At 60.4% G+C, this 27,126-nt stretch overlaps 1 protein-coding gene across 1 annotated transcript in view; it reads left to right on the forward strand.

Annotated features, from left to right (window-relative positions):
• The window catches only part of SCIN (scinderin), a 42,470-nt gene extending 16,395 nt beyond the window's left edge, over positions 1-26,075 (forward strand). The window contains exons 5-16 of the mRNA XM_074269240.1: positions 5,367-5,459; positions 6,280-6,412; positions 8,313-8,401; positions 9,053-9,256; positions 9,992-10,113; positions 17,324-17,414; positions 19,468-19,638; positions 20,882-21,059; positions 21,254-21,375; positions 24,056-24,133; positions 24,444-24,504; positions 25,063-26,075. Coding sequence (XP_074125341.1) covers positions 5,367-5,459; positions 6,280-6,412; positions 8,313-8,401; positions 9,053-9,256; positions 9,992-10,113; positions 17,324-17,414; positions 19,468-19,638; positions 20,882-21,059; positions 21,254-21,375; positions 24,056-24,133; positions 24,444-24,504; positions 25,063-25,211 — 1,491 coding nt within the window. The 3' untranslated portion in view covers positions 25,212-26,075. The remainder of the gene's footprint in view (positions 1-5,366; positions 5,460-6,279; positions 6,413-8,312; positions 8,402-9,052; positions 9,257-9,991; positions 10,114-17,323; positions 17,415-19,467; positions 19,639-20,881; positions 21,060-21,253; positions 21,376-24,055; positions 24,134-24,443; positions 24,505-25,062) is intronic.
• Positions 26,076-27,126: the final 1,051 nt, after the last annotated feature.

The following is a 27,126-nucleotide window of genomic DNA, read 5'->3' on the forward strand; positions in this document are numbered from 1 at the left end:
CTCAAAGAGCTTTCTTAGGGGAATGACATGATGTCATTACGTAGTCTCGGGCCTGAGGGGCCAGAGCCAGAAACAGCGTGTTCATGAATGTCTATTGACTGACTGGCTGTCTGATGTTGTCTTGGAAGGAGTTCCTCAGAGGGGATCCGCCCTCGGCTCGGCGCTTTTTAACCTTTTTTTTCCATATTATGGAATGAACATCAGCACATCTTTACAGCCGTGACACATCACCAAGAAGGGTGATGGATGGATGGATGGAGAGAGGGAGGGAGGGAAGAGAGAGACAAATGGAAGGAGAAAGAGGTCGACAGATGGATGAATATGTAGATACATAGAGGGATAGAAAGATAGATACAGAGGGAGAAAGGGAGAGAGCAGGAGGGAGAGATGATCAATGAATGGATGGATAGAGAGATGAAGAAAGTGGGAAGAAGAGATAGATGGAAAGATGGATGGATAGATGGATAGATGGGTAGAGATAGATGGAGAAATGGAGGGAGAGAGATTAATAGATGGATAGAGAGAGAAGGAAGGATGGATAGATATGAGAGAATGGATGGATAGAGAGAGAGATCAGTCAATAGATGAATGGATGAGAGAGAGAGAGAAGGCACAAGCACGCGCTCTTGCCTGACTTGCCCCTCATGGGCATCTTCACCTAGGACACATCTGGAAGCCCCCTGCCGCTCACTCTTGGCCTCCCTCCCTGGCTTCTCTCTGATTTTCGTTCTTTCCCAGTGCTTTTCCCTCTGCTCTGCAAACATTGCCTTTGAAGGGTAACATGTAAATTATTTAAACCGTGTCCCATGAGTCCATCGTTCCTTTTGTTCCATGAAACGCAATGAAAGTGAAGGGAAAGGAAGCGTGTCGCCATCCCTGTGAACTTAAAATCCGCTCCCTGGCACCAAACATTGGCCATGAGCCTCCTGGCTGGGAGGGGCGCATTTCTCTTGGGATTTTCTCTGGAAAAAGAAATAATTTTAGAAACAACCCAAAAAAGTCACCCTGAAAGTGCTGCATGTGAGAGAGGAAGCAGTTGGCCAGATGGCCAGGCACAATCATGCCCTTTCCCAAACTGGAAGGACCTGCTCCTGAGGTCATCTGGTGACCTGGCCATCCCCAAAGCCACGGGGACGAGGCTGATGGGGGGCCGTGTTCCCACAGAGCCACCTACCAGGCCTTCTGCTTTTCCTCATCCTCCCTTAACGGCTTTTTTAGAGGGAGCCTTTACAAATGTTCTCCCATTCACTCCCACGACCCTGGAAGGTGTGTGCTGCTCACACCCCCCAGGCTCCTCGGACCACCTGTCCTTTGGATTCCTTGAGAATCTCCTCCATCCTCCTTGATGAAATGCTAAATAATCCTTAAGTGAGTGACTGGAGCCCCCACTGCCCTCGCTGCTACTGGTTTCAGCCCCATGCATACCTTCAGTAGACCTACTAAGTGTTTAAGTTCTTGAATTTAATGGCTGAGGCAAAGGGAGGCCCTGGCTAGGGAGGGAAGGAGCCTGGGCTGGAATCCTGGCTCTGGGTGCCCCTCTGCCTCGGTTTCCTCATTTGTTAATTGAAGGTTTGGGGCCAGTGAATGATCCCGAATGTCCCCTTCAAATCTATATTCTGTGCTTTAGGGCACAAGGCCGCTGCTCTGGGAAATCCCAGACTCCAGGCTGCCCCCAGCCCGCCCAGCAGTCTGTCACCTGCTGGCAGCAGCCATCCTTCAGGGCCCCGCCTCCCGCTGGCCACCTGGCGCCTCTTGGCAGGCAGGGCAAAGGGCTCACCTGGCCCAGCCCTGGCTTGGGGTGGGGTAGGAATTGGGAGGAAGCCCCTCCGACAGCTGCAGGGCCGGGGGTTCTGCTCCAAGTGGAGCCAGCACAAGGACTCCTGGGGTTTCTCCCCTGCTCCTCGCCAACCTCACTGACCTGTCCCCTTCACTGGGTGACGTTTATGAGGCTAATCTATGGATGGCCGCCCTCCGGGCACTGGGAAGGTGGTCAGGCCTTGGGGTCAAAGGCCGCCTCAGAGACCTTAGTATCCCCTGTGCAAAAGGAGGGGCTGATGGGTCAGTGTCCAGTTCTGAAGCTGGGCTCCTGCCACTGGGTGTGTGGGAAAAAACGCCCGTCCTGGCCGGATTGAGCAGCGTCAGGGAGACCCGCCATCTTGTTTTCAGTTTGGGGCGTTTGGGGGAGGGTAAGCCCGGCTCTTGGTGAGGGTCATTTGAAGGGTCCAGAAGGCAGCTCTCTGGGGAGCCGGAGGCGCCCGGGGGTGGCCCTGGGGGGCAGAATCTGAACTATGGCCTCTCTCTGGTGTCCTCAGGCTGAGGCTAGATGGAAGGACCCTTATGTGTCCCTGCCCAGGGATCCCGATCCGGCCCCTCCCTCCTCCCGGCCCGAGCCCTCCTTGAGAGGCCTGCAATTTGCCCAAGCACTCGGATGCCGCGGTTTCTCAGGCAGCCTCTGGGGACTCGGCTGGAGGGGGAGGGTCCCAAGTCCTGGGGCGTCGGGGCCCTCCCCCCTGAGTGCGGAACCTCCCCAGAATGCAGGCCAGACGGGGGCGGGCCGTGTTGGCCCCGAGGTTCCCCTAACTTCTCCTCGGCTGTGGTCACGTGGTCCAGAGCACTTCCCTTCATCACTCCCAGCCTTTGAAGGGGGGAGAAATTCTCTGGGAGGGAAGTCATGAGCCCAGCAGCTGCCCCTGCGGGAGCTTCATCACAGACTCATCCCCCCTCCCACAGAGCTCAGGGGAGGCTGAGGGCAGGGCCTGTTACCGGCCCCTTCTGAGGGGGAGGGGGAGGTAGCCAATGTCCAGCCTGGGCCGGTTAGGCCGTGGGGATGTCCTCCCGCCATGTACCTGGGTGACGGAGGGAGAAGTGCGCTGAGGAGGAACCGAGAAGCTGGGGGAGGAACCGGAGGGGGCAGAGCTCTGTGCCCCACCCCCACGGGGGTCTGTACATGTGGGTACCGTGCCCTTGGCCGCCAAGACGTGGGGCATTGCATCCATGCCATCGGGAGGGAGTTGGAGGCCCCTGGACATGGGGCGGACGGGCCTAGGATGGGCTCGGGCCCCAGCTTTTCCAGGCCGTGTTTGCCCTTGGAGATGCCCGCTGGATTCCCCTGTGCACATGTGGAGCCCTCACCACGTCCCCAGGAGGCTTTTGGAACGGACGTTTTTCTGGTGTATTCTCCAAACGGCCCCGAGCGGGATCCCGGGAGCAGGTGGGGGGGTGCTCCCTGGGTGCCCCAGCCCCACCACGGGCGCAGACAGGTGTTGGAGCCGACACAGCCGGCTAGCCCCACGTGCCGTGTGCCGCGCAGGGTGCCAGAGGTCAGTGGGAGCGCCTGGCCCGGCCCGGCCCGACTGAACGCTCCCTGATAAGGTCTTTTATTGCCCTCAGGAAAGTGCCTTGAAACCGTGCCCTTTGGCAAACCCTCCCAGGGGAATCAGCTGGAGGCCGCTGCTGCGGGTGGGGGCTCCGGATTGGGGGGACTGAGGGGGACAGGGGAGGGGCTGCCCCCCCCAGGACAAGCCCCTCAGAGACCTCTCAAGGTCACTTGGGACCCCACCCCAGCCACGGATCATTCCTGGAGTCCCACAGGCCCGTGTGGTCCAGTGCTGATAGGAACAGGCCCCCCTGCTGGTCATTAGCCCCCTCCCCCAACGAGGGGAGCCTCTTCCAGTGTGGGAATGCTCTGGGGCTCAGCAGGGGCGCCCGCACCCCGGGCCCGCTCCTCTCCAAGCACTTCCATCTGCCCGCATACTCCCCTGGAGTATGACATCATGGTTCCCAAAGTCCCAAAGAGCCTCTGCTCATGTGAGCGGCCCTTTCTGCCCCCGGCTCCCTGCTCATCTCCGGCAGAGCCGCGGGGGCTGTCGGGGACGTGGTGGGGGTCTCTGCGCCACAGCCTCGTGACTCGGCGCTTATCGGGCAGACTGTGCCCCCCCAAGAGGCCTAAGGGACTCAGCCTGCCCTTCCCAAGGACCCAGCCTGGCCAGGATCCCCCTCCCCATGACTAGTGGGCTAGAAGTGATCTGGCTTTCCCCAGCCCTAGTGGGCGTGAGAACGGGAGGCTGTGGGCCAGAAAGGGGCCGGGGCGGGCAGACCGGAGGGCTTTCTGGGGACGTCCCCAGGCTCGGTGACAGTGACTGATGCAGGGGGAGCGACCACTCCTAGGAGGCAGCTACGAGCCGGGCACCATGGGGCAAAGAGGCAGAAAGGGGATGGTAAGGGAGGGTCAGGGCTTGGGGGGAGGGGCTGCACACTAGGGGATCAGGCGCTGGCTCTGGAGAGTGAAGGATGGGACTCGGGCCCCAGATAGAGGGACTGTGCCAGGGAAGGGTGCTGGCACGAGGAGCCCGGCTGGCAGAGTCCTCTCACCACCTACAAATATGGCCTCTTCTTGGGGTCCGAGGGCCTGGACAACCCCAGGGCCCGCCTGGCTCCCAGGGCAGCAAGAGTCGGTGCTGTCCGGTCTCCAGAGGGTTCCCGCGGAAGCTGGGTTGGGCTCATCTCTGGGGGGCTCAGACAGCCGGACCGTCCCCATGGCTCTTTGTCCTTCCTGCGGACCGATCCAGGACCTTGGGCAGCATCGGACTAGGCCAAAGGTCACCGGCAGTGGCTCTTTCCCGATGTGTCACGGAGGACTTGGGGCTGGAAGGGACCGTGGCCCCGCCTCTGATTTCCCAGAGGATTTCATGAGTTGGGGGGATGCTCAGGGGGGCCGAGGCGGGTGTGGGCCCGGCCTCAGCATCCCTCTCTCTCCTGCGGCCTCAGCGTCCCCCACTCTCCCCCCCTCGCCCCTGGGCAAAGACAAGTTTCTGCTGCATCAGAGAACTAACAGAGCCCGCCGTCCCTCCCGCGGTTTGTTTCCTGGGGTTTGGGGCCGCTGACTTTTGTCACACGTAGAGTGAGCCGGGGGAGGGGCCTCCTGTGGCAGGGGTTCCCCGCCCGGGTCAGGACCAGCGCCCCCTAACAGTGTCCACGCCGCCCCGTCTGTGCGCCCACTCCCAGAACTTTAACCAGTCGGAGCGTTCCCCGCTGCTCCCCCCATTCCAGCTTCTCGGGACTTTCCCGGGATTTCCGGGCTGTGGCTAGCTCTCCGATCTCCATGATCCAGAGGAGCAGGGAACACTTTATGGGGGCTGGGGACCAAGTTCAGCTCCGGGCCCCCCACTCTCAGGATCTGGAGGGCAGGGCTTCTAATGTTTTTTATTCACTTCCAATCCTGGGACGTACAATAAATGGGGCCCACGGAGGCACAGGCTGACCTGGCTGCCGCCATGGGGTTCCTGGCGAGGGGGGGGCGTCCGGCCCCTGGAGGGGGTGCCCCTTGACCCCCAGGCCCATCTCACTGTCGTGTTCCCCCCTTGAAGGTTTTAGGGAAGAAGCCGGAGCTGAGGAAGGGAGAGGAGGAGGACGACATCGTGGCTGATTTCAGCAACAGGAGGATGGCCAGGCTGTACATGGTGAGTGCCGGGCCGGGCTTGTGGCCGGGGGCTCTGGGCTGGGCACTGCCCCGGGACCTGCTGCCCCTCGCACAGGCATAAGTATCACTCGACACAGCCCCGAGAGCTCTGTCAGGGGGTCCGAGAGAAGGGCCAGAACCTGGCCTGGCCGAGTGGCTTCCTCTGGCTCTGCCCTCCCCCGGGCCTGGGAAGGGTCCCTTTTATGAAACGTCCCCCAAGGCTCCTGGCAATCAATCGTCCTAGTGGGAGGTGCTCCTCCCTCAGAAATGTACAGCAGGGTAGGAAGGGAGGGAGAGGGAGAGGGAATGATGAGCATGAGCATTCTGGGGACTCGGGTTGGAAGGGAGCTCGTGCCAATGGGTGCACTGAGGAGGGGGGGGGGGCTCAGCCCAGATGCCAGCCCCAAGCCATGTGAATGTGGATCACCAGTTTGCCTCAATGAGCCTCAGCCGATGCATCCGTAAAATGGGCATAAGGATGGGGGAAGTTCTTTCTCGGCCTCAAGGCCCCTGCCTCTGAGCCTGTTTCTTTATACTGGTGAGTGGTCAGCGATCATGAGACAGAAAATGTGGGGGGACGATCCCTGCAGCAGCTCTGGCCCTGGAAGGCCTGGATCCAAACCCCACCTCAGACACTCCTGGGCCGGGTCTCTGGGTCTCCTTGGCCTCCAGTGTGCAGGGTCGGGTCTGGCGGCCCCTGGGGTTGCCCCGAAGGCCCTTCCGGATCCTCAGGCTGGGGCACAGGCCGCTTCCCATTGCCCAGGCTCCAGGAGGATCTAGAGAAGGGCCCAGGACGTCCCTCACAGCCCCTCCTTGCCCAGGTCTCAGACGCCTCGGGGGCCATGCGGGTGTCCATCGTCTCGGAGGAAAACCCCTTCTCCAAGTCGATGCTGCTCTCAGAGGAGTGCTTCATCCTGGACCACGGGGCTGCCCGGCAGATCTTTGTGTGGAAAGGTAGGCGGGTCCCGGCATTGATCGGGCCTCGGGGAGGCTCCCGGTGTCCCTGAGGGTGCTCCCCCAGCCCAACACACCACCAGCCACTGCCCCTCACACACTCAGTGCTCCCCTCGCCTCCAAGGTGAGACGTTCATAACCTGTCTCCTTCCCCAGGCGTCTTGGGCATTGTTCCCCTTCAGACTCCCTGAACCTCGCATAAGGCAGACTGCCCTCAGTGCTCTGAGCGACAGTCCCTCCTCCCTTCCCCCCCCAATGCCTTTGCCTGGGACGTGCTCCCTGCTTGCAATGCCCTCCCTCCTCCCCTCTTCCAAACTTTCTAGTTTCCAAAGCAAGCTCACTGGTCATCCCACAGGAAGCCCTTCTGGACCCCCTTAACTGCTCGCCGCCCTCTTCCTCACAGTGTTGTGCTTATGCTCCTCCATTGTGGGGGTCAAGTGGATGCAGGTCTGAATGTGGAGTTCAGAAGACCTGAATTTGAATCCACACTGTATGAGTTCCTTCCCTCCCCCTCTTTTTCCTTCCTCCCTTCCTCCTTCCTCTTTTCCCTCCTTTCCTCATCTGAAAATTGTCTGTTCATATCCTTTGACCATTTATCAATTGGAGAATGGCTTGATTTCTAATAAATTAAAGTCAATTCTCTGTATATTTTGGAGATGAGGCCTTTATCAGAACCTTTAACTGTAAAAATGTTTTCCCAATTTGTTACTTCCCTTCTAATCATGTTTGCATTAGTTTTGTTTGTGCAGAAACTTTTTAATTTGGTGTAATCAAAATGTTCTATTTTGTGATCAATAATGGTCTCTAGTTCTCCCTTGGACACAAACTCCTTCCTCCTCCACAAGTCTGAGAGGTAAACCATCCCATGTTCCTCCAATTTATTTATGATTTCGTTCTTTATGCCTAAATCATGGACTCATTTTGATCTAATCTTAGTATGTGGTGTTAAATGTGGGTCCATGCCTAGTTTCTGCCATACTAATTTCCAGTTTTCCCAGCAGTTTTTGTCAAATAATGAATTCTTATCCCAAAAGTTGGGATCTTTGGGTTTGTCACACACTAGATTGCTATTTTTATTCACTATCTTGCCCTGTGAACCTAATGTATGCCACTGATCAACTAGTCTATTTCTTAGCCAATACCAAATGGTTTTGGTGACTGTTGCTTTATAATACAGTTCTAGATCAGGTACAGCTAGACCACCTTCACTTAATTTTTTTTTTCATTACTTCCCTTGAAATTCTCGACCTTTTGTTGTTCCATATGAATTCTGTTATTTTTTCTAGGTTATTAAAATAGTTTCTTGGAAGTCTGATTGGTATAGCACTAAATAAATAGATTAGTTTAGGGAGTATTGTCATCTTAATTATATTCGCTCAGCCTATCCAAGAGCACTCATTGTCTTTCCAATTATTTAAACCTGACTATTTTTGTGGCAAGTGTTTTGTAATTTTGCTCATATAATTCCTGACTCTCCTTTGGTAGATGGATTCCCAAATATTTTATACTATCGACCGTTATTTTGAATGGAATTTCTCTTTGTATCTCTTGCTGTTGGATTGTGTTGGTAATGTATAAAAATGCTGAGGATTTTTCCCTCCTTTCCTTCCTTCCTTCCTTCCTTCCCTTCTTCCCTTCTTTTCTCTCCCTCTCCCTCCCTTTCTCCTTCCTTCCCCCTTCCTCCCTTCCCTTCTTTTTCTCTCCCTCTCTCCTTCCCTTTCTCCTTCCTTTCTCCCTCCCTCCTTCCCTTCTTTCCTTCCCTTTCTCCTTTTCTCTCTCCCTCCCTCCCTCCTTCCTCCATTCAGGGTGAGGGTCAGTGATGGCCAAAGACGAGGAACCTCCCGTGTTCTGATCATGGTTGAGAGACCTTGGCCCAGGGTTTGTGTCCTTTACCTTCCAGGCAAAGACGCCAATCCCAAGGAGCGAAAGGCGGCCATGAAGACTGCTGAGGACTTCCTGAGGCAGATGGATTATCCCCTCAATACCCAAGTAGGTGCCAGAGGAGTCCGGAAGGGGGCGCTCTGCCAAGCTCCAGCTGGAAGCCCCCATTACCCCTGTCCCTTGTCCTTGGGTCCGGCTCATCCATCCCGAGCCGCCCAAGATGTATTTAGGAGGTTTGCTCCCCTCTAGGAGCCGGGGGACATGAAGTTTCCATTCTGATGGGCTCATCCATGGGGGAGAGGGAGAGGGAAGACCATCCGTCCTGTCAGGGAGCCACTGATCCGAGGCTAACTCGGTGGGACTACAGTGGCCATGATGGCTGGGTCCTCCCTCTGATTAGCCAAGATCAGGCCATTCCCCTGAGGTCATTCCCTTCTTCTCTGAGGGTGTACCCCTCCCCCTCCGTGCTCCCCAGGGGAGGAGGGATTGTCCGGTGGAGGGCTCCAGGCTCTGCTCGCCCATGGGTCTGTGGTCTGTGACCCAAGGCCGGACCATTTGGCCTTCCTGACAATCGGCCTTTGGTTTTCCCTGAAGGACAGTCAGGGATCAGACTCTTGACCGGGACTGCTCCGCTGTATCGAGTCCAGTTCCACCATCAAAGCACCCGGAGCCTTGCTGCGGCACTCACACCCCCCCCCTCCCTTTTCTGCAGCTGGAAAAGGGCTTTTTCTCCATAATTTGCTCATTCCTCCATCTCAGATTCAAGTTCTCCCAGAGGGAGGCGAGACGCCGATGTTCAAGCAATTCTTCAACGACTGGAGAGGGACGGACGAGTTCGGCAAGGTCTACACGGACAGGGTGGCCAGGGTCCAGCAGGTCCCCTTCGATGCCCAGAAGTTACACGAGTGCCCTAAGATGGCAGCCCAGCACCACATGGTGGATGACGGCTCTGGGACCGTGGAGGTAGGGATTGCTGGGAGAGGCAGGAGTGCTGACTGTGGTCGGGGGGGTGGGGGCCCAACACCTTGGCGGGGCTCTGACCTGCCCAGGGGAATGGAACCGATGCTCCAGGCTGTTGGGCCGGTGGCCGCCGCCTTATCCTGGCCAAATGCTTGGTGAAGGGGGAACCTTTGGACCCAAAGCACCACTTGGCGGCTTCATCCAGACGGTCCGGCCACGCTGACCTGGCTCAGGGTTTTGCTGGGGCCTTTGGATCGCTCGGCTGGGCCCATAAACTACTAGTGTCCATCCCAGGCCCCTTCCTGGAAAGGTGAGGGAGAGATAAGTATGTGGGTCTGGGGGTCCGGACAGTGTGAGCTCCCTGGAGCGCGTCCAGCTTAGACCGGTCACCTTGCGTCCAGCTCCGGACGCGCGGTGAGCAGTAGACCTGAGGAAGACTCTAGGCCGGGGTCATGGGGAGGCTTTCCTGGTGAGACCTAGATCTGTGAGCAGGCCATAAAGCGCTGGGACTAAGGTGGAGAGAGGGGGCCACTCGGACCGGGAGTGCTGTGCTGTCCCGGTGAGTCCTCCGTGGAGCTGCCGGGTCTGTCGGCTCTGCTGGAAGGAAGGAAGTCCGTCTGGGGACTGGTCTGCAGGGACGCTCGCGTTCGGCTCCGCAGGCACAAAAGGGTCCATTAAAGCCCCCCCCCCCCCCCACGCTGCCAGATTTTCCGTCAGTATTTTTTTCTTCAATCCCAGATCTGGCGAGTGGAGAGTACCGGCCGGGTGCCAGTGGACCCAAAGACTTACGGAGAGTTTTACGGGGGGGACTGCTACATCATACTGTACACCTACTCCAAAGGACAAATCATCTACACCTGGTAAGTTCCCCTCATCCCCTGATTGGCCCGAGCCCGAGGGGCGCCATCTTGCACGTGGGCTTCATCCTCCTCCTCCTCCTGCTTCAGAGGAAGGAATCCGGAAGACCCGAGCTTGAACCCTGCTGTGTGGCCCTGGGGAGCCACTTCATCTTTGCCTCAGTTTCCTCATTTGTAAACTTGGAATAATCATGGCCCCTGCCTCCCGGGTTGTTGTAAGGGTCAAATGAAATGTTTAAAAAGTGATTCATGTACTTTAAAGTGCCGCGTAACCGATGGCCGTTATTGCGAGCCCGAAAAGGCTGTCCCCGGTGCCATTCACTGGCGTTTGTTATTTCAGAGCCGGAAGCGGCTCGCAGGCAGGCTGGGGAACTTTAGAGAGCCGTGCACACCTCGGCCACGGGGTCTAGCGTCCTGGCTCCTCCATCAGCTGCAGGCTGCCGCCACTCTGGGCAGCCCCCGGGGCCTGGGCTGGGGCTCGGGGGCCACTGACCTCCTCCCGAATGGGACAGTGCTGTCCATGCTGGGTCTCCCCCAGCAAGGCCTGTGCGGCCGGCCAAGTGAGCGCACACTCCTTCGGCTCTAGACAAGCTGGTGAGGGTTTCTCCCTCCAGGCGTTGGGGGAGGAAGGAAGGGAGAGAGGGAAGGAAGAAGGGAGGGAGAGAGAGAGAAGGGAAAAGGAAGGAAGGAGGGATGGAGAGAGAGAGGGAGAGAGGGAAGGAAGGAGGGAGAGAGGGAGAGAGGGAAGGAAGGAGGGAGAGAGGGAGAGAGGGAAGGAAGAAGGGAGGGAGAGAGAGAGGGAGAGAGGGAAGGAAGGAGGGAGAGAGGGAGAGAGGGAAGGAAGAAGGGAGGGAGAGAGAGAGGGAGAGAGGGAAGGAAGGAGGGAGAGAGGGAGAGAGGGAAGGAAGAAGGGAGGGAGAGAGAGAGGGAGAGAAGGAAGGAAGGAGGGAGGGAGAGAGAGAGGGAGAGAGGGAAGGAAGGAGGGAGGGAGAGAGAGAGGGAGAGAGGGAAGGAAGAAGGGAGGGAGAGAGAGAGGGAGAGAGGGAAGGAAGGAGGGAGAGAGGGAGAGAGGGAAGGAAGAAGGGAGGGAGAGAGAGAGGGAGAGAAGGAAGGAAGGAGGGAGGGAGAGAGAGAGGGAGAGAGGGAAGGAAGGAGGGAGGGAGAGAGAGAGGGAGAGAGGGAAGGAAGGAGGGAGAGAGGGAGAGAGGGAAGGAAGAAGGGAGGGAGAGAGAGAGGGAGAGAGGGAAGGAAGGAGGGAGAGAGGGAGAGAGGGAAGGAAGAAGGGAGGGAGAGAGAGAGGGAGAGAGGGAAGGAAGGAGGGAGAGAGGGAGAGAGGGAAGGAAGAAGGGAGGGAGAGAGAGAGGGAGAGAAGGAAGGAAGGAGGGAGGGAGAGAGAGAAGGAAGGAAGAAGGGAGGGAGAGAGAGAGGGAGAGAGGGAAGGAAGGAGGGAGGGAGAGAGAGAGGGAGAGAGGGAAGGAAGGAGGGAGAGAGGGAGAGAGGGAAGGAAGAAGGGAGGGAGGGAGAGAGGGAAGGAAGGAGGGAGAGAGGGAGAGAGGGAAGGAAGAAGGGAGGGAGAGAGAGAGGGAGAGAAGGAAGGAAGGAGGGAGGGAGAGAGAGAGGGAGAGAGGGAAGGAAGAAGGGAGGGAGAGAGAGAGGGAGAGAGGGAAGGAAGGAGGGAGAGAGGGAGAGAGGGAAGGAAGAAGGGAGGGAGAGAGAGAGGGAGAGAGGGAAGGAAGGAGGGAGGGAGAGAGAGAGGGAGAGAGGGAAGGAAGGAGGGAGGGAGAGAGAGAGGGAGAGAGGAAGGAAGGAGGGAGAGAGGGAGAGAGGGAAGGAAGAAGGGAGGGAGAGAGAGAGGGAGAGAGGGAAGGAAGGAGGGAGAGAGGGAGAGAGGGAAGGAAGAAGGGAGGGAGAGAGAGAGGGAGAGAGGGAAGGAAGGAGGGAGAGAGGGAGAGAGGGAAGGAAGAAGGGAGGGAGAGAGAGAGGGAGAGAAGGAAGGAAGGAGGGAGGGAGAGAGAGAAGGAAGGAAGAAGGGAGGGAGAGAGAGAGGGAGAGAGGGAAGGAAGGAGGGAGGGAGAGAGAGAGGGAGAGAAGGAAGGAAGGAGGGAGGGAGAGAGAGAAGGAAGGAAGAAGGGAGGGAGAGAGAGAGGGAGAGAGGGAAGGAAGGAGGGAGGGAGAGAGAGAGGGAGAGAGGGAAGGAAGGAGGGAGAGAGGGAGAGAGGGAAGGAAGAAGGGAGGGAGAGAGAGAGGGAGAGAGGGAAGGAAGGAGGGAGAGAGGGAGAGAGGGAAGGAAGAAGGGAGGGAGAGAGAGAGGGAGAGAGGGAAGGAAGGAGGGAGAGAGGGAGAGAGGGAAGGAAGAAGGGAGGGAGAGAGAGAGGGAGAGAGGGAAGGAAGGAGGGAGAGAGGGAGAGAGGGAAGGAAGAAGGGAGGGAGAGAGAGAGGGAGAGAAGGAAGGAAGGAGGGAGGGAGAGAGAGAAGGAAGGAAGAAGGGAGGGAGAGAGAGAGGGAGAGAAGGAAGGAAGGAGGGAGGGAGAGAGAGAAGGAAGGAAGAAGGGAGGGAGAGAGAGAGGGAGAGAGGGAAGGAAGGAGGGAGGGAGAGAGAGAGGGAGAGAGGGAAGGAAGGAGGGAGAGAGGGAGAGAAGGAAGGAAGGAGGGAGGGAGAGAGAGAAGGAAGGAAGAAGGGAGGGAGAGAGAGAGGGAGAGAGGGAAGGAAGGAGGGAGGGAGAGAGAGAGGGAGAGAGGGAAGGAAGGAGGGAGAGAGGGAGAGAGGGAAGGAAGAAGGGAGGGAGAGAGAGAGGGAGAGAGGGAAGGAAGGAGGGAGAGAGGGAGAGAGGGAAGGAAGAAGGGAGGGAGAGAGAGAGGGAGAGAGGGAAGGAAGGAGGGAGAGAGGGAGAGAAGGAAGGAAGAAGGGAGGGAGGGAGAGAGGGAGAGAAGGAAGGAAGGAGGGAGAGAGGGAGAGAAGGAAGGAAGAAGGGAGGGAGAGAGAGAGGGAGAGAGGGAAGGAAGGAGGGAGAGAGGGAGAGAAGGAAGGAAGGAGGGAGGGAGAGAGAGAAGGAAGGAAGAAGGGAGGGAGAGAGAGAGGGAGAGAGGGAAGGAAGGAGGGAGGGAGAGAGAGAGGGAGAGAGGGAAGGAAGGAGGGAGAGAGGGAGAGAAGGAAGGAAGGAGGGAGGGAGAGAGAGAAGGAAGGAAGAAGGGAGGGAGAGAGAGAGGGAGAGAGGGAAGGAAGGAGGGAGGGAGAGAGAGAGGGAGAGAGGGAAGGAAGGAGGGAGAGAGGGAGAGAGGGAGAGAGGGAAGGAAGAAGGGAGGGAGAGAGAGAGGGAGAGAGGGAAGGAAGGAGGGATGGAGAGAGAGAGAGGGAGAGAGAGAAGGAAGAAGGGAGGGAGAGAGAGAGGGAGAGAGGGAAGGAAGGGGGAGGGAAGAAGGGAAAGAGGAAGGAAAGAAGAAAGGAGAGATCGGAAAGGAAGGGAGGGAGAGAGGGGGAGTCCAGCAGCAGATTTCAGAGGGGAGGAGGGGGCTCCCACAGGGGGAGGGGGAGGTGACTTACCTAAGACGAGGCTTGGCCGACGCCGGGCCAAGGCTCGAGCATCACTGAGACTCACTGAGAGGGGGCTGAACACTTCTGGACTAGGGCTCGTCGGGGCTCCCTGGCTGAATTTCCCAGGGTTTGTGGCTCTGAGTTTTTAGGATTAAATGCAGCCGTTTTCCTCCATCTTTTTTTCCTTCCTCTTCGCTCTCTTGCGGGTCGGGAGCGAGGCAGGCGAGGGAAGGGGTCTGGAGCAATGTGGTTAGAAGAGCTTGTGCCTTCTGCCCCGCGTCCTTCTGAAAGGGGCCGGAGCCCAGAGAGCTCGGAGCTGTCCGCGGTGAGAGCCCGGGGCGTCCCTGAGGCCATTGGGGCAGAGTGGGGGATGGAGCCGGATTCAAATCCTGCCTCGGACACAAACTGCGCAGGTCCTTCCGAGAATCCCGGCGCTCTCTCCGAGATAGAGCGTTACAATGAATCGCCCTTTGGCGCCCACGGCAGGAGATCGCTCCCACTTTGGAACATTCCCTGAAACAGCAAAATCTTAGCTCAAGTCTGAAAGTGAAAAGTGTGTGAGAGTCACAGGCTTCTGTGCCGTGGATTAGGTGCCTTTTAAGCCCTTCATCCCACTGCCTTTCATCTGCGGATTCCACTTTGTTCCATTTGTTTTTTAGCCCCACCCCCACCTTATCTCCCATCACTGCTCCCCCTCCTCAGTGGTTTTTAGCCCGCCCCACCCCCCACCTTATCTCCCATCACCCCCCCCCAGTGGTTTTTAGCCCGCCCCACCCCCCACCTTATCTCCCATCACTGCTCCCCCTCCTCAGTGGTTTTTAGCCCGCCCCACCCCCCACCTTATCTCCCATCACCCCCCCCTCCTCAGTGGTTTTTAGTCCGCCCCACCCCCCACCTTATCTCCCATCACCCCCCTCCTCAGTGGTTTTTAGCTCGCCCCTCCCCCCCACCTTATCTTCTACCCCTTCTCTCTCCTTTTCCTCCAGTTTCTGTGCTCCCTTCTATCGGCCCCTCCCTTTTCTTTCCTCTTTCTCCTCCTACCGCTTTATAGGATAAAAAAACTTCTGCACCCAATTGGATGATCCGGTCCTCTCCTCCTAGGCCCACACAGAGGAGATCAGCTTCAGCCGTGGCTCGCCCCCTCCCTCCTTTCCCGATTGTGGGAGGACTTTGGCCCGTGGTCTGTCCCCTCACCCCTCCCTCCTCCGCCCCTTCCTCGCAGAGCCCCTCCATTCCCCGCTGCCGAGGGTGAGAGGGGATCCCCAGTCCCGGACGGCGCCGTGAGGTTTGCGCCCATCTCCGAGTGGGGGCAGTGTTGAAGGCGCCGCTCCTGAGGGGACTGAGCGAGCCCAGTGCCGGAAGCCAGCGGGTCCGCTTACACCGCTTTCAGCCCTAGACACTGATTGTGGCCGAGGGAAGGGCTCCGGGTGGTCTCCACGTAGGTGGGGGTGCTGTTTGCTGAGGCAGATTCCAAAGCCAGAAGCCCCCGGAAGGGGACCCCAGAATCACATTAGTCACAGCCACACCCTCCGTCCCTGCGCCCCCCATACAGTATTCGAGAGTTATCGATGGTTTTCCCATTTTAAGAGGCAAACAGATTAACCTTTAAATAACATAGAACTCTTCCCGTTTACTTTTCTCTTGAGTCCTGTATTTGTAGATTAGATTCTGTTTAGTTTTTTTCTCAGTAGAAATGACTGAAAGTCTCTCCACTGAAGCTCCATCACCTTCCAGAAAGAGGCGGGGTTTGGCTGGGCACTTAGCGATTCGTGGTTGTAACACCCCCCCCCTTCCTTCCGGAATGTTCGGTATCGCGGGCCTGCTTCTTTCTTGTACAAGCTCCCGGATCCCGGTGGCCCCGGCTGACCCCGGCGGTTTCCCTGTGGGCTCTCTCCGCAGAGGCGGTGGGAGGGTCCTTCCCACGAGCATTTCCCTCCAGTTCTAGAAGGTGGGGCACTTTCCTCAATGACCTCGCGCTCTCTTTGGGCCAGTCATGTTTACATCGTGGTCCCGGTCTCGTTTCCAGGCGGTTTCCCATACGCGTTTTCTTGTTTTTTCACATTTTGGTTTGAGGGGCTCTCGCTGCCCCTCCCCCCATTAGCTTCCACGTGCCCTGTTGTCGTTTTTAATGTTCCTCAGTTTCCGCGTCTGGTTAATTCTACTTTTTAAGGCGTTTTCATTTTTTCCCTTTTCGGAACCATTGGCTCATTTTTCATCTTTTTCTTCCTCTTATTTGCCTTTGGGCCCAAAGCCATTTCCCCCTTTTCTTCTACAGACGCTTTGCCCCCGTCGGCATCAGCCTTTCAGACCCCCCTCTTCCCCCCCCATACTCCAGCTCTCTGCTCCTGCGGTAGGGGGCGCTGTCCGAGCTTCCAGTGCGGCCCAGCCTTGGCTTGGAGCACAGCGCCCTCTTGTGTTGCAGGGGTAGCTTGGTTATCTGTCCGGGACACAGCCGGTATCCCGAGTCTGCCCTCTGCCGGGCTCCTCCGCTGTGGCAGGACGAGTCTCCCTGTGGACTGCCTGGGATTGCGCCCCTCCCCCGGCTTTCCTGTCTGACGGGGTGGAACCGTTCCCCCCCCCTCTTTCTCGGACTTTCTCCTCTGTCAGACGCTGTCCAGAGGCTCCGTTTGGTTTTGGGGTAACCGGTGGGAGCAGTTTCCTGGGCCTGTCCCATTTATAGCGCGTCTGAGCGGACTGCAGGGGTCTGCACGTGACCCGGGGGTGGGGGGGGGGGAGGGGCTGTCTGGTGCCTCTGTATCCCCAGCCCTCACACAGCGCCTGGCACACAGTAGGTGCTTAGCGCAGGCTCGTTTATATGTTGTTAAAAATCACCGCTTTCTCCGCGCTCCGAGGGGCGCAATGATGGAGAGGGGGGAAGAGACCTTCTCTTGCATCAGATAAAGTGCTGCGCACAAGCTCCACGTGAAGGAGGGAATGGGAGCCTGGGGGGGGGGGCTGTCTCAAATAAAGTAACACTGACGGCGTCTTGCGAAAGACGTGGATGGCAGCCGCGTTTTACACATGAGGGCGCAGAGGCTCCTCCAGGAACCGTTTCATTCCTGCAAGGGTCTGGGCTGCCATTCCTGCTTCTTCTGGTCCAGCTGGGAACACCTGCAGGGACACCTAGAACCCAGTGGGGAACACCTGCAGGGGTGCCTAGAACCCAGTGGGGAACACCTGCAGGGGGCGCCTAGAACCCAGTGGGGGAACACCTGCAGGGACACCTAGAACCCAGTGGGGAACACCTTCAGGGGGCGCCTAGGACCCAGAGGGGAGCACCTAGAACCCAGTGGGGAACTAGAACCCAGCAGGGGACACCTGCAGGGACACCTAGAACCCAGTGGGGAACACCTGCAGAGGGCGCCTAGAACCCAGTGGGGAACACCTGCAGGGGGCGCCTAGGACCCAGTGGGGAACACCTTCAGGGGGCGCCTAGGACCCAGAGGGGAGCACCTAGAACCCAGTGGGGAACTAGAACCCAGCAGGGGACACCTGCAGGGACACCTAGAACCCAGTGGGAACACCTGCAGGGGGCACCTAGGACCCAGAAGGGAGCACCTAGAACCCAGTGGGGAACTAGAACCCAGTGGGGAACACCTTCAGGGGCGCCTAGAACCCAGCGGGGAACACCTGCAGGAACACCTAGGACCCCCTGCTCAGGCCCCTGCTTTATCTCTGCAGGCAGGGCGCCCACTCGACCAGAGATGAGCTGACCGCCTCAGCCTTCCTGACCGTTCAGCTGGACCGCTCCTTGGGAGGGAGGCCCGTGCAGGTCAGTGGCGGCGCCGGCTCCCTCACACGTGGGTATTCCTTGGCTCCCAGTGTTGCCTTCACCTGCACACTTGCAAATTTTTTCCTATAACTAAAGACCTTTTTACTACAGGAAAACTAAGACTTCCTGGTTTTCCTCTATTTCCTCATATCTGGAAAAGGAGAAATAATCTTGGAGCAGCACTGTCTCCATCTTATACCTGAACAATCCATCCCTTCCTCTTTCCTTTCTCCCTCCTCTTCCTTCATCCCTCCCTTCCCTATTTCCTTCCTTCCTTCCTTCTTCCCTCCCTCCCTCTCTCCTTTTCCTCCCTTTTCCCCTCCCTTCCTTCCCTCCCTTTTCTCTGGGTGGAGAAGAGCGGAGCTTCTTGGAAACCACCAGAGTTTATTCCAGGCCTCTCGCCGGCTTGAGATTTCCTTTGTGGCTTTGCTTTCACGGAGGGGGTCCCGGGGTGCATCACTGAGCACTTGCTGCATACACAACACTGAGTCCCATGAGGCTGAAATCAGGCATTCTTGGCCTGTTATGTTTTCAGCATTGTTTTCTCTGAAATTTCTTAAGTTAAGAATGGGCAGAGCCGCCCCTAGGAGGGCCCTAAGCTTCCCCAGGCCGGGGGCTCCGGGGCCGTGACACAAGTGAGGGAGGCGGGTGGCCTCCCCTCACAGCCTCGGCGGGCCTCGCGCTCAGGGGCAGAAGTGCCCTGCCCGGCCTCTGCCGGCTCGGCCCTGGGCTCTGCGCCCACTCTCCAGGGCTCCAAGGTCGGGCTTTCCGAGTTCTCAGTCTCTGGGTGAACACTTGGGGAGTCTGGCCCCCAGAAGCCTCGGCCGCGCTTAAGCGCCATCCTTGAGCCAGGACTGAGCCGTTTTGAGCTCCAGCCACAGCCGAGCCGCCAGGGCCCGTCCCACGCGGCCCACTGCCACGTCGAATCTGCTGATCCCGATGTGCTGTTCCCCCCAGTCCCTCCACAAAGCCCCGGACCAGCACTGGGGCAGAAGCCAAAGGGGGCCCCTCGGAGGGAGAGGCGACACGGGCTGCGGGCCCAGGGGCGGCGTGGGGAACAGGCGCTCTATGAATGGAGGCCACAGACGAGCCAGGAGCTTCTCCATCTGGAGACGGAGCTGGCTGGGGCAAACCCAGCCCAAGCGAGACGCTGCTTGTGGCCACTAGATGGCGGGCCAGGCCGCAGGGTTGCCCAGATGAAGGCAGCCTTGCCAGCAGGGAGATCCGCGGCTCCCAGGCTTGGGCTTTGATCCCTGGGGCTCCGACCCAGCCGCCCCCAGGCCTTCCTCAGAGCAGGCCCCTCTTCAAGGCTCAGCCCAGGGGCACCCCCTCAAGCAGGCTGCACTGCGAGGCAGCATGGCCCCCATGAGCCAGGAAGTCCCAGAGCCTCCTGGCTCATCAGCGAATAGTCACTCCTGCTGGGCCGTGGCCCCGGGGATCCGCACAGACTCCACCTGGGCAGGGACTCGGATCCTCCTCCAGAGTTCCCAAGTCCAAGCCCCCGGCTGGAGCCGTAGAGCTTGTGGACCGAGCGACTTGAGGCCCGATGAGCTCCCAGATGGGCAGGCTCCCTCGCAGGGCCTGGCTGGCTGGTGCCCGTCCCAGGCGGCTTCCCTGGCAGACCCCGGTGCCAGCTGTGGCTCTGCTTGGGCCGCGGGGACCTCCCCAAACCCCTTCCCAGCTGCTCTCTTGGCCTTCTTGCTGCGGGTGATGTTAGGCAGGTGGAAGGAGAATGGGAATGGGGGTGGGAGGGAGGAGTGAGGACTGCGCCTCCTGGTGGTTCCGTGCGTTGGGGGAGAGGGACTCGGCAGTAGACACTAAATCCCGAGTGTCCCCATGGCTCTCTTCTGTTACTTTGGGGTATCAGGCAGAGGGAATTAAATTCGGGTCCCAGGCTCTTCCTGCCTTCTTCCCCCCAAAGTGTGGCTGTGGCACCCCCCCCCATGCTGATCCAGCCTTCAGAAGCCCCCTGGTCATGTGCCCGGGACCTACATTGTGGCTCCTTCTGATCTGGGAGGGGGGTCTCCTTTCTCACAGCCCTGTTTCCCCCCAGGTCCGCGTCTCCCAAGGTAAGGAGCCGGCGCACTTGCTGAGCTTGTTTAAAGACAAGCCGCTCATTGTTTACAAGAATGGGACATCCAGGAAAGGGGGCCAGGTCCCCCCGGCCCCCACGCGCCTCTTCCAAATCCGTCGGAACCTCGGCTCCATCACCAGGATCGTGGAGGTAAAGACCCCTCTCCTAGGAATGGCCCCCGGGGTTCCAACTGCTCGGGAAGATCAGCCCAGAGTCTGGCTTTTGAGCCTCACAAGCTGTGGGACTTCGGGCCGCTCCTTCCCCTCTCTGAGCCTCGCCCAAACCCACCCTCCGCCCTCTGCCCATTCCCCTAGCCTCTGGCGGCCACTTAAGTGGGCTTCCTGGGAGCCTAGCACGCCCAGATTTTATAGAAAGGGACCCCAGCCCCGGTGAGCAAGAGTTGAGGCGGAAGCCCCAGGGCTCCCTTGGATGGGCCCTGGGAAACCTCCCGGAGGAGCAGAAACGGGCTTCCCGGGGGCCAGTTCTGGGCAGGCTCACGAAGCAAACGGCATCTCGGTCTGGCCGATGGCTCTCCGTGCTGACCCAGCCCCTCCGCTTGCTGCCGAAAGTCCCTCGGCCGGCTCCGCAGGCCGGCCTCTCTGCTCCTCCCCCCGGCTCCTACTCTTTAATGGCCTATCTTGTGAGCCTAGAAGAGCGGCTCCCTGGGGCCGGACGGAGCTCCCTCTGTCTGCCCCCGGCCCCTCACTCCCTCTCGGAAGCCATCTTGTTCGGTCCTTGCTCGGGCAGCCCCGAGATGTCACCCAGGCGAATGCAGACAGTGCCTGATGTCCCTGAAACAAGGGGACCCGACCAGGAACCCGTGAGCCAGTGGTGTGGCCAGGAGGCGCAGGGATGACCCAGTCTGAGGGATGGTCCTGAGCCGAGGGGCTTGCAGCCATCCTGGGGGGAGGAAAGGGGGTGGCCAAGGAGCAGAATGTTCCCCCTTCCTGCTAAGAGGAGGTGAGACTCCTAGGAGGAAGTGAGGGCTCAGGAGGAGGCGAGAGCCCCCAGAAGATGAGTCCCCTAGGACATAATGAGCAGAGGCAATGAGTGGGGATGAGCCAAACAGCAGGGAGGAGTCTTGGGAATGGAGGATGTCAGTGCTGGGACTGGGAAAAAGATTAAGAGGCCAGTGCCAAGATGGCAGCGGGATGTAATGGGACGCCGGAGCCCCAAGTCCAGTGGGCAGAGAAAGGGCATCCTGAGCCCTGCTGGGGGTTATCCCCAGGTACCGGGTCAGCCGTTCTGCGTTCTCACTGGAGGTCTGGCCCCCTGTGCTCGGCTGGACGGACTCCCCCCCCTTTAAAGGTGGAGGTCTCGGGGCTGCACAGGCGCTGCCCCCCAGGGGAGGTGGGGGCTCCGGAATCACGCGGCGGGTTCCTTCTGATTCCAGGTGGACGCGGACTCGGAGTCGCTGAATTCCAACGACGTCTTTGTCCTGAAGCTGCCGCGGAAGGGCGGCTACACCTGGATCGGGAGGGGGGCCAGCGAGGAGGAGGAGAAGGGGGCCCGCTACCTGAGCAGCGTGCTCCAGTGCCAGACCGCCAGGGTCCCCGAGGGCCAGGAGCCAGGTGAGCGCCGGGGGGAAGGGGGGGCGCAGCTGCTCCGCTGGAGGCGCCCCACCGGGCCTTGGCCTGGGCCTGCAGGGGCCAGCTAAGAAATCAGGGACCGGCTCTGTCATTCAAAGATCTGGGGATCGGCGAGCCAGGGAACGCGCCCCAGGGGGGCGGGGACCCCCTCGAGCCTGTTCTCATCTCTTCCACAGAGGAATTCTGGGACGCTCTGGGTGGGAAGAAAGCGTACCAGACTTCGCCCCTGCTGGAAGCCCAGGTGGAAGACCACCCGCCCCGGCTCTTCGGCTGCTCCAACAAGACCGGCCGCTTCCTAGTGAGTGTCTCCGGGGCGTGGGCTCCGCGTGGGCCGGGCCGGCACTGCTGGGCGCAATCGGGGTCCGAAGTACAGAGCTGGGCGCAGGGGCCCCCTGGAGGCCGAACCGCCCTCCCGCTCCCCCCCCCCCCCAGCCGCCCTCCCGCTCCCCCCCGAGCCGCCCTCCCGCTCCCCCCCAGCCGCCCTCCGGCTCCCCCGAGCCGCCCTCCGGCTCCCCCGAGCCGCCCTCCCGCTCCCCCCCAGCCGCCCTCCCGCTCCCCCCCAGCCGCCCTCCCGCTCCCCCCAGCCGCCTTCCACGCTCCCCCCCAGCCGCCCGCCCTCCCGCTCCCCCCAGCCGCCCTCCCGCTCCCCCCCAGCCGCCCTCACGCTCCCCCCAGCCGCCCTCACGCTCCCCCCAGCCGCCCTCACGCTCCCCCCCAGCCGCCCTCACGCTCCCCCCCAGCCGCCCTCCCGCTCCCCCCCCAGCCGCCCTCCCGCTCCCCCCCAGCCGCCCTCCCGCTCCCCCCCAGCCGCCCTCCCGCTCCCCCCAGCCGCCCTCCCGCCCTCCCGCTCCCCCCAGCCGCCCTCACGCTCCCCCCAGCCGCCCTCCCGCTCCCCCCCAGCCGCCCTCCCGCTCCCCCCAGCCGCCCTCCCGCCCTCCCGCTCCCCCCCAGCCGCCCTCACGCTCCCCCCAGCCGCCCTCACGCTCCCCCCCAGCCGCCCTCACGCTCCCCCCCAGCCGCCCTCCCGCTCCCCCCCGCCGCCCTCCCGCCCTCCCGCTCCCCCCAGCCGCCCTCCACGCTCCCCCCCAGCCGCCCTCCACGCTCCCCCCCAGCCGCCCTCCCGCTCCCCCCCGCCGCCCTCCCGCCCTCCCGCTCCCCCCCGCCGCCCTCCCGCCCTCCCGCTCCCCCCAGCCGCCCTCCACGCTCCCCCCCAGCCGCCCTCCACGCTCCCCCCCAGCCGCCCTCCACGCTCCCCCCCAGCCGCCCTCCCGCTCCCCCCAGCCGCCCTCCCGCTCCCCCCAGCCGCCCTCCCGCCCTCCCGCTCCCCCCAGCCGCCCTCCCGCCCTCCCGCTCCCCCCCAGCCGCCCTCCCGCTCCCCCCAGCCGCCCTCCCGCCCTCCCGCTCCCCCCAGCCGCCCTCCCGCCCTCCCGCTCCCCCCAGCCGCCCTCCACGCTCCCCCCCAGCCGCCCTCCACGCTCCCCCCCAGCCGCCCTCACGCTCCCCCCCAGCCGCCCTCCCGCTCCCCCCCGCCGCCCTCCCGCTCCCCCCCGCCGCCCTCCCGCCCTCCCGCTCCCCCCAGCCGCCCTCCCGCCCTCCCGCTCCCCCCCGCCGCCCTCCCGCCCTCCACGCTCCCCCCAGCCGCCCTCCCGCCCTCCCGCTCCCCCCAGCCGCCCTCCCGCTCCCCCCAGCCGCCCTCCCGCCCTCCCGCTCCCCCCCAGCCGCCCTCCACGCTCCCCCCCAGCCGCCCTCCCGCTCCCCCCCAGCCGCCCTCCCGCTCCCCCCCAGCCGCCCTCCCGCTCCCCCCCGCCGCCCTCCCGCTCCCCCCCGCCGCCCTCCCGCCCTCCCGCTCCCCCCCGCCGCCCTCCCGCCCTCCCGCTCCCCCCCGCCGCCCTCCCGCCCTCCACGCTCCCCCCAGCCGCCCTCCCGCCCTCCCGCTCCCCCCAGCCGCCCTCCACGCTCCCCCCCAGCCGCCCTCCACGCTCCCCCCCAGCCGCCCTCCACGCTCCCCCCCAGCCGCCCTCCACGCTCCCCCCCAGCCGCCCTCCACGCTCCCCCCCAGCCGCCCTCCCGCTCCCCCCAGCCGCCCTCCACGCTCCCCCCCAGCCGCCCTCCACGCTCCCCCCCAGCCGCCCTCCCGCTCCCCCCCAGCCGCCCTCCCGCTCCCCCCCGCCGCCCTCCCGCTCCCCCCCGCCGCCCTCCCGCCCTCCCGCTCCCCCCCGCCGCCCTCCCGCCCTCCCGCTCCCCCCAGCCGCCCTCCCGCTCCCCCCAGCCGCCCTCCCGCCCTCCCACTCCCCCCAGCCGCCCTCCCGCTCCCCCCAGCCGCCCTCCCGCCCTCCCGCTCCCCCCAGCCGCCCTCCACGCTCCCCCCCAGCCGCCCTCCACGCTCCCCCCCAGCCGCCCTCCACGCTCCCCCCCAGCCGCCCTCCCGCTCCCCCCCAGCCGCCCTCCCGCTCCCCCCCAGCCGCCCTCCCGCTCCCCCCCGCCGCCCTCCCGCCCTCCCGCTCCCCCCAGCCGCCCTCCCGCCCTCCCGCTCCCCCCAGCCGCCCTCCCGCTCCCCCCAGCCGCCCTCCCGCCCTCCCGCTCCCCCCAGCCGCCCTCCCGCTCCCCTTGCGCTTGCTGTAGCCGAGGCCCTTTTGCCCGCTGTGGAAATCCTTGGCCGGAGCCGTCGGGAAGCCCTGTTCTTGCTGGGACTCGGGGACCTTTCCCCTGTGGCCGCTCCTGTGAGGGGGATCCCAGTAAGGGATTCCCGGCCCCCCAGGGTTCCTCGGGAGCTCAGTCCCTACGAAGCGCCTGCCTGGGGCCTTCCTGCGGAGCCGGCCTGGAAAGGGAGCCCCGGGGTTAACAGTCACAGTAACACTTCTAGGCCCCCAGGGCAAGGCCGCTTCCTCTGCATGGGGGGGGGGAGGGGGCCTCTCCCAGGGCTGCTTGTTAAATATGACTTGACAAGGGGGAACGCAGAGACGCCGCGTGTGTTTCAGATCGAGGAGGTGCCGGGAGAATTCACCCAGGATGACTTGGCGGAAGATGACGTCATGCTGCTGGACGCGTGGGAGCAGGTAAGGGAGGCTGTGGGGGGCCCTGGGGGCGGGTTCGGCCCTGCAGGGGGTGCTGGAACCCCGCCTTCTATGGGTGGAGCCAGATGTGGCCCAGGCCTCAGTAACCTCCGTGTGCGCCTGGGCGCACCCCCCGGCCGGGCCCTGGGGACGCCCCGCTGCCCACCGGGGACTCTGACACGGGATGCTGTGCGGCAGGAACGCCCGTCGCCCCCCTCCCGGCATCGGGCCGAGCCGCAGACGGGGCAGAGCCAGATGTGAAGGGCCCTCCCCCACCGGGAGCTCGGCCCCACACGACTTTGTGTCCCTGCAGATATTTCTCTGGATCGGCAAAGATGCCAATGAAGTGGAACGAGCAGAATCCATGAAGTCTGGTGAGCTCCCTGCCTGGGGGGATGGGAGGCGGGTCCTCTTCCTTGTGGTTCCGCTTTTGGGGGTCAGGGCGAGGCTCACCTCAGCCACCGGCGGCTGGAAACATCCCCTCATCCCCAGATTTTCAGACTAAACACCCCCTCCCCAGTTCCTCCAACCACCTGCCTGCCAAAGGAGGGGGCTGGACATGGCCGGGGGACGTTTGTGAATAGGTGATGACCTTGTCGTTGCTGTCCCTCCCACTTTTCTCCTTCCTGAGAAACACTGCTAGCACACAGTAGGCACTTCATACATGCCCATGGGCTGAAAGGTTGGCAGGCGGGTGTTCATGCTTTTTCCAGAGCCAAAACAAGGGCTCTTTTACAGTGAGGGCAGCCAAGGTCACAGAAAACCATGAGACATAACCCGCCCCCAGCTTGCCAAGCTCTGGTTCTGTGGGCACCCCCCCCCCCGGGTCACAGCCATGGCCACTGGGCTCTTTCCTTGGCATGGGCAGCGTTCCTCTCATCCAGATAACTCGCAGGTGACTGACCCTGATGCTGCGGCCATTCTCTTCCCAGCCAAAGTCTACCTTGAGACGGATCCTTCCGGGAGGGACCAGAGAACCCCGATCGTCATCGTCAAGCAGGGCTACGAGCCTCCCACGTTCACGGGCTGGTTCCTGGGATGGGACTCGAGCAAGTGGCAGGAGAACCCCGGGTCAGTGTAAACGTCCCTGCCGCCGGCACAAATCACCTGGATTTGCTGCGTTCTGTTCCTCCGCTGATGGCACAAAGGGCGGCCCTCAGACTGCCACCCTGGGGTTAGAGCCTTTCAAGGGCAGAAATTGATGCTCTCCAATGCGACGGGATCATACGGGGACTTTGGGGGCGGTGGGGTCAAAGCTTCTCCTTATGCAGGGGGGCAAAGGGAGGTCCAGGAGCCTTGTCACTCTCCTGCCTCCGAATCCTTCCCTGGCAGCCCCCTGGGAATGGAGTGTGTTCTTTGTGCCCGAGGGGCTTCATGGGATGGGAACTAGTCGGCCAAGCCCTGCCTGTGCCCATCAGGAAGCAGCGGGCATGGCTTTCCAGGTGACTTTTCCTTCCCCATAGAGAAAAATTCTGCCATAGGAAGTGCTTAATCAGGGTTGGTTGAATGGAATGATGCTAGGGCGAATACGGCTTGGGGAAGACTGAGTTCATTAAGAAGGCTTAGGTTATGTTTCTTCTTTCCAGAAAATTAATTTCTATGTAATTATGCCAAATATTTTCTAACAAGAATATCTTCTAATTATTAGTCTAATTTTCCTGGGCTTTAAAAAACAACTTCAGTCTTTTAGTTTTTAAGTCATGACTTTTTAGTGAAAAAACAAAACAAAACAAAAAAAAACAAAAAAAAAAAAGAGATTTTGCTTTTATGAACTTGGAAATATATTTAGTAACATAAGATAAAATCTTGAATAAGACTTTAAATATCAAACAATTGCTATGAATGCCTTATATAGTGACAATCAGCTCCAATTGTCCTCAGCTCATTGTGCTGTTAAATGTGTTTAAATATTTAAACACATGAATAAACATGAATATTAAATCCATTATGTCTTTAATTTGCCCTGAGTTACTCTATTAATGTTGTTGGCTAAGTCTGGCTCGATCTAGGGATCTACATGTATACAAGGGTATAATAAGAGGCAAGTACCTAATTAGGTCCTTCCAGCAGCTCTGGGAGGCAGGAAACTGGAGCAAACGGAGATTTAGCATCTCCCCGGGGGGTCACACAACTAGTTGGGGTCTGAGGGATGATTCGAATTCAGGTCTTCCTGTCTCCCAGACAAGTATACATCTAAAGCCACCGGGCTGCCTTTGAGCAGTGAGGGCAAGACCAGGAGTGGAAGGCCCATTTGTTCTCAGATAGTGAACAATTTCAAGTGCTTTATTTTTTCCCCTTCATCTCTTTCAGTATCTTTTTAATCTTTTTGGTGAAATCGTTTCAAGTTGGGAATATTTCACAACTGAACTGACTTGTAGGTGGAAGTCATGGCCTTTGAGCAAAACTACAACAAAGGAGAGCCCCCTTTCACTCTCTCTTCTAGTCCCCCACTGGTCCCCATTAGAGCATCAGAGCAGAGAGAATGCGCACTGGGCACTGCCCAGAATCCAGAAAGAAGCTGCCAAGGTCCCTGTCACTTAATTCACCATTTGTCCTTCCCTGGCTCCTTCCTACAAGCTACCTTCAGCCCAAGCCATAGTAGTTGTCACATCTGACTCTTTCCTGATCCCTTGTGGGGTTTTCTTGGCAGAGATATTAGAGTGGTCTGCCATCTCCTCCTCTAGCTCATTTTACAGATGAGAACACTGAGGCAAACAAGGTTGTGACTTGCCCTAAGTCTCACAGCTAATTATGTGTTCGAAGACAGATTTGAACTCGGGAAGATGAGTCTTCCTGACTCCAGCTCTGGTGCTTTACCCACTGAACTACCTAGCCGCCCTATGGCATATGTATATGTAGACTATGAAATATGATTTGGACGATGCTAAAAAGATCTCTCCCTTCAAATATCAAAGTCCCAGAAATTCCACCATTCCAGATTCATTCCTTTTAATGACACATTGTCCTTTCTGGCATTCCTCTTAATGTAGGAATAA

This window comes from Sminthopsis crassicaudata, chromosome 5 (assembly GCF_048593235.1).
Source record: "Sminthopsis crassicaudata isolate SCR6 chromosome 5, ASM4859323v1, whole genome shotgun sequence".
Taxonomy (NCBI): domain Eukaryota; kingdom Metazoa; phylum Chordata; class Mammalia; order Dasyuromorphia; family Dasyuridae; genus Sminthopsis; species Sminthopsis crassicaudata.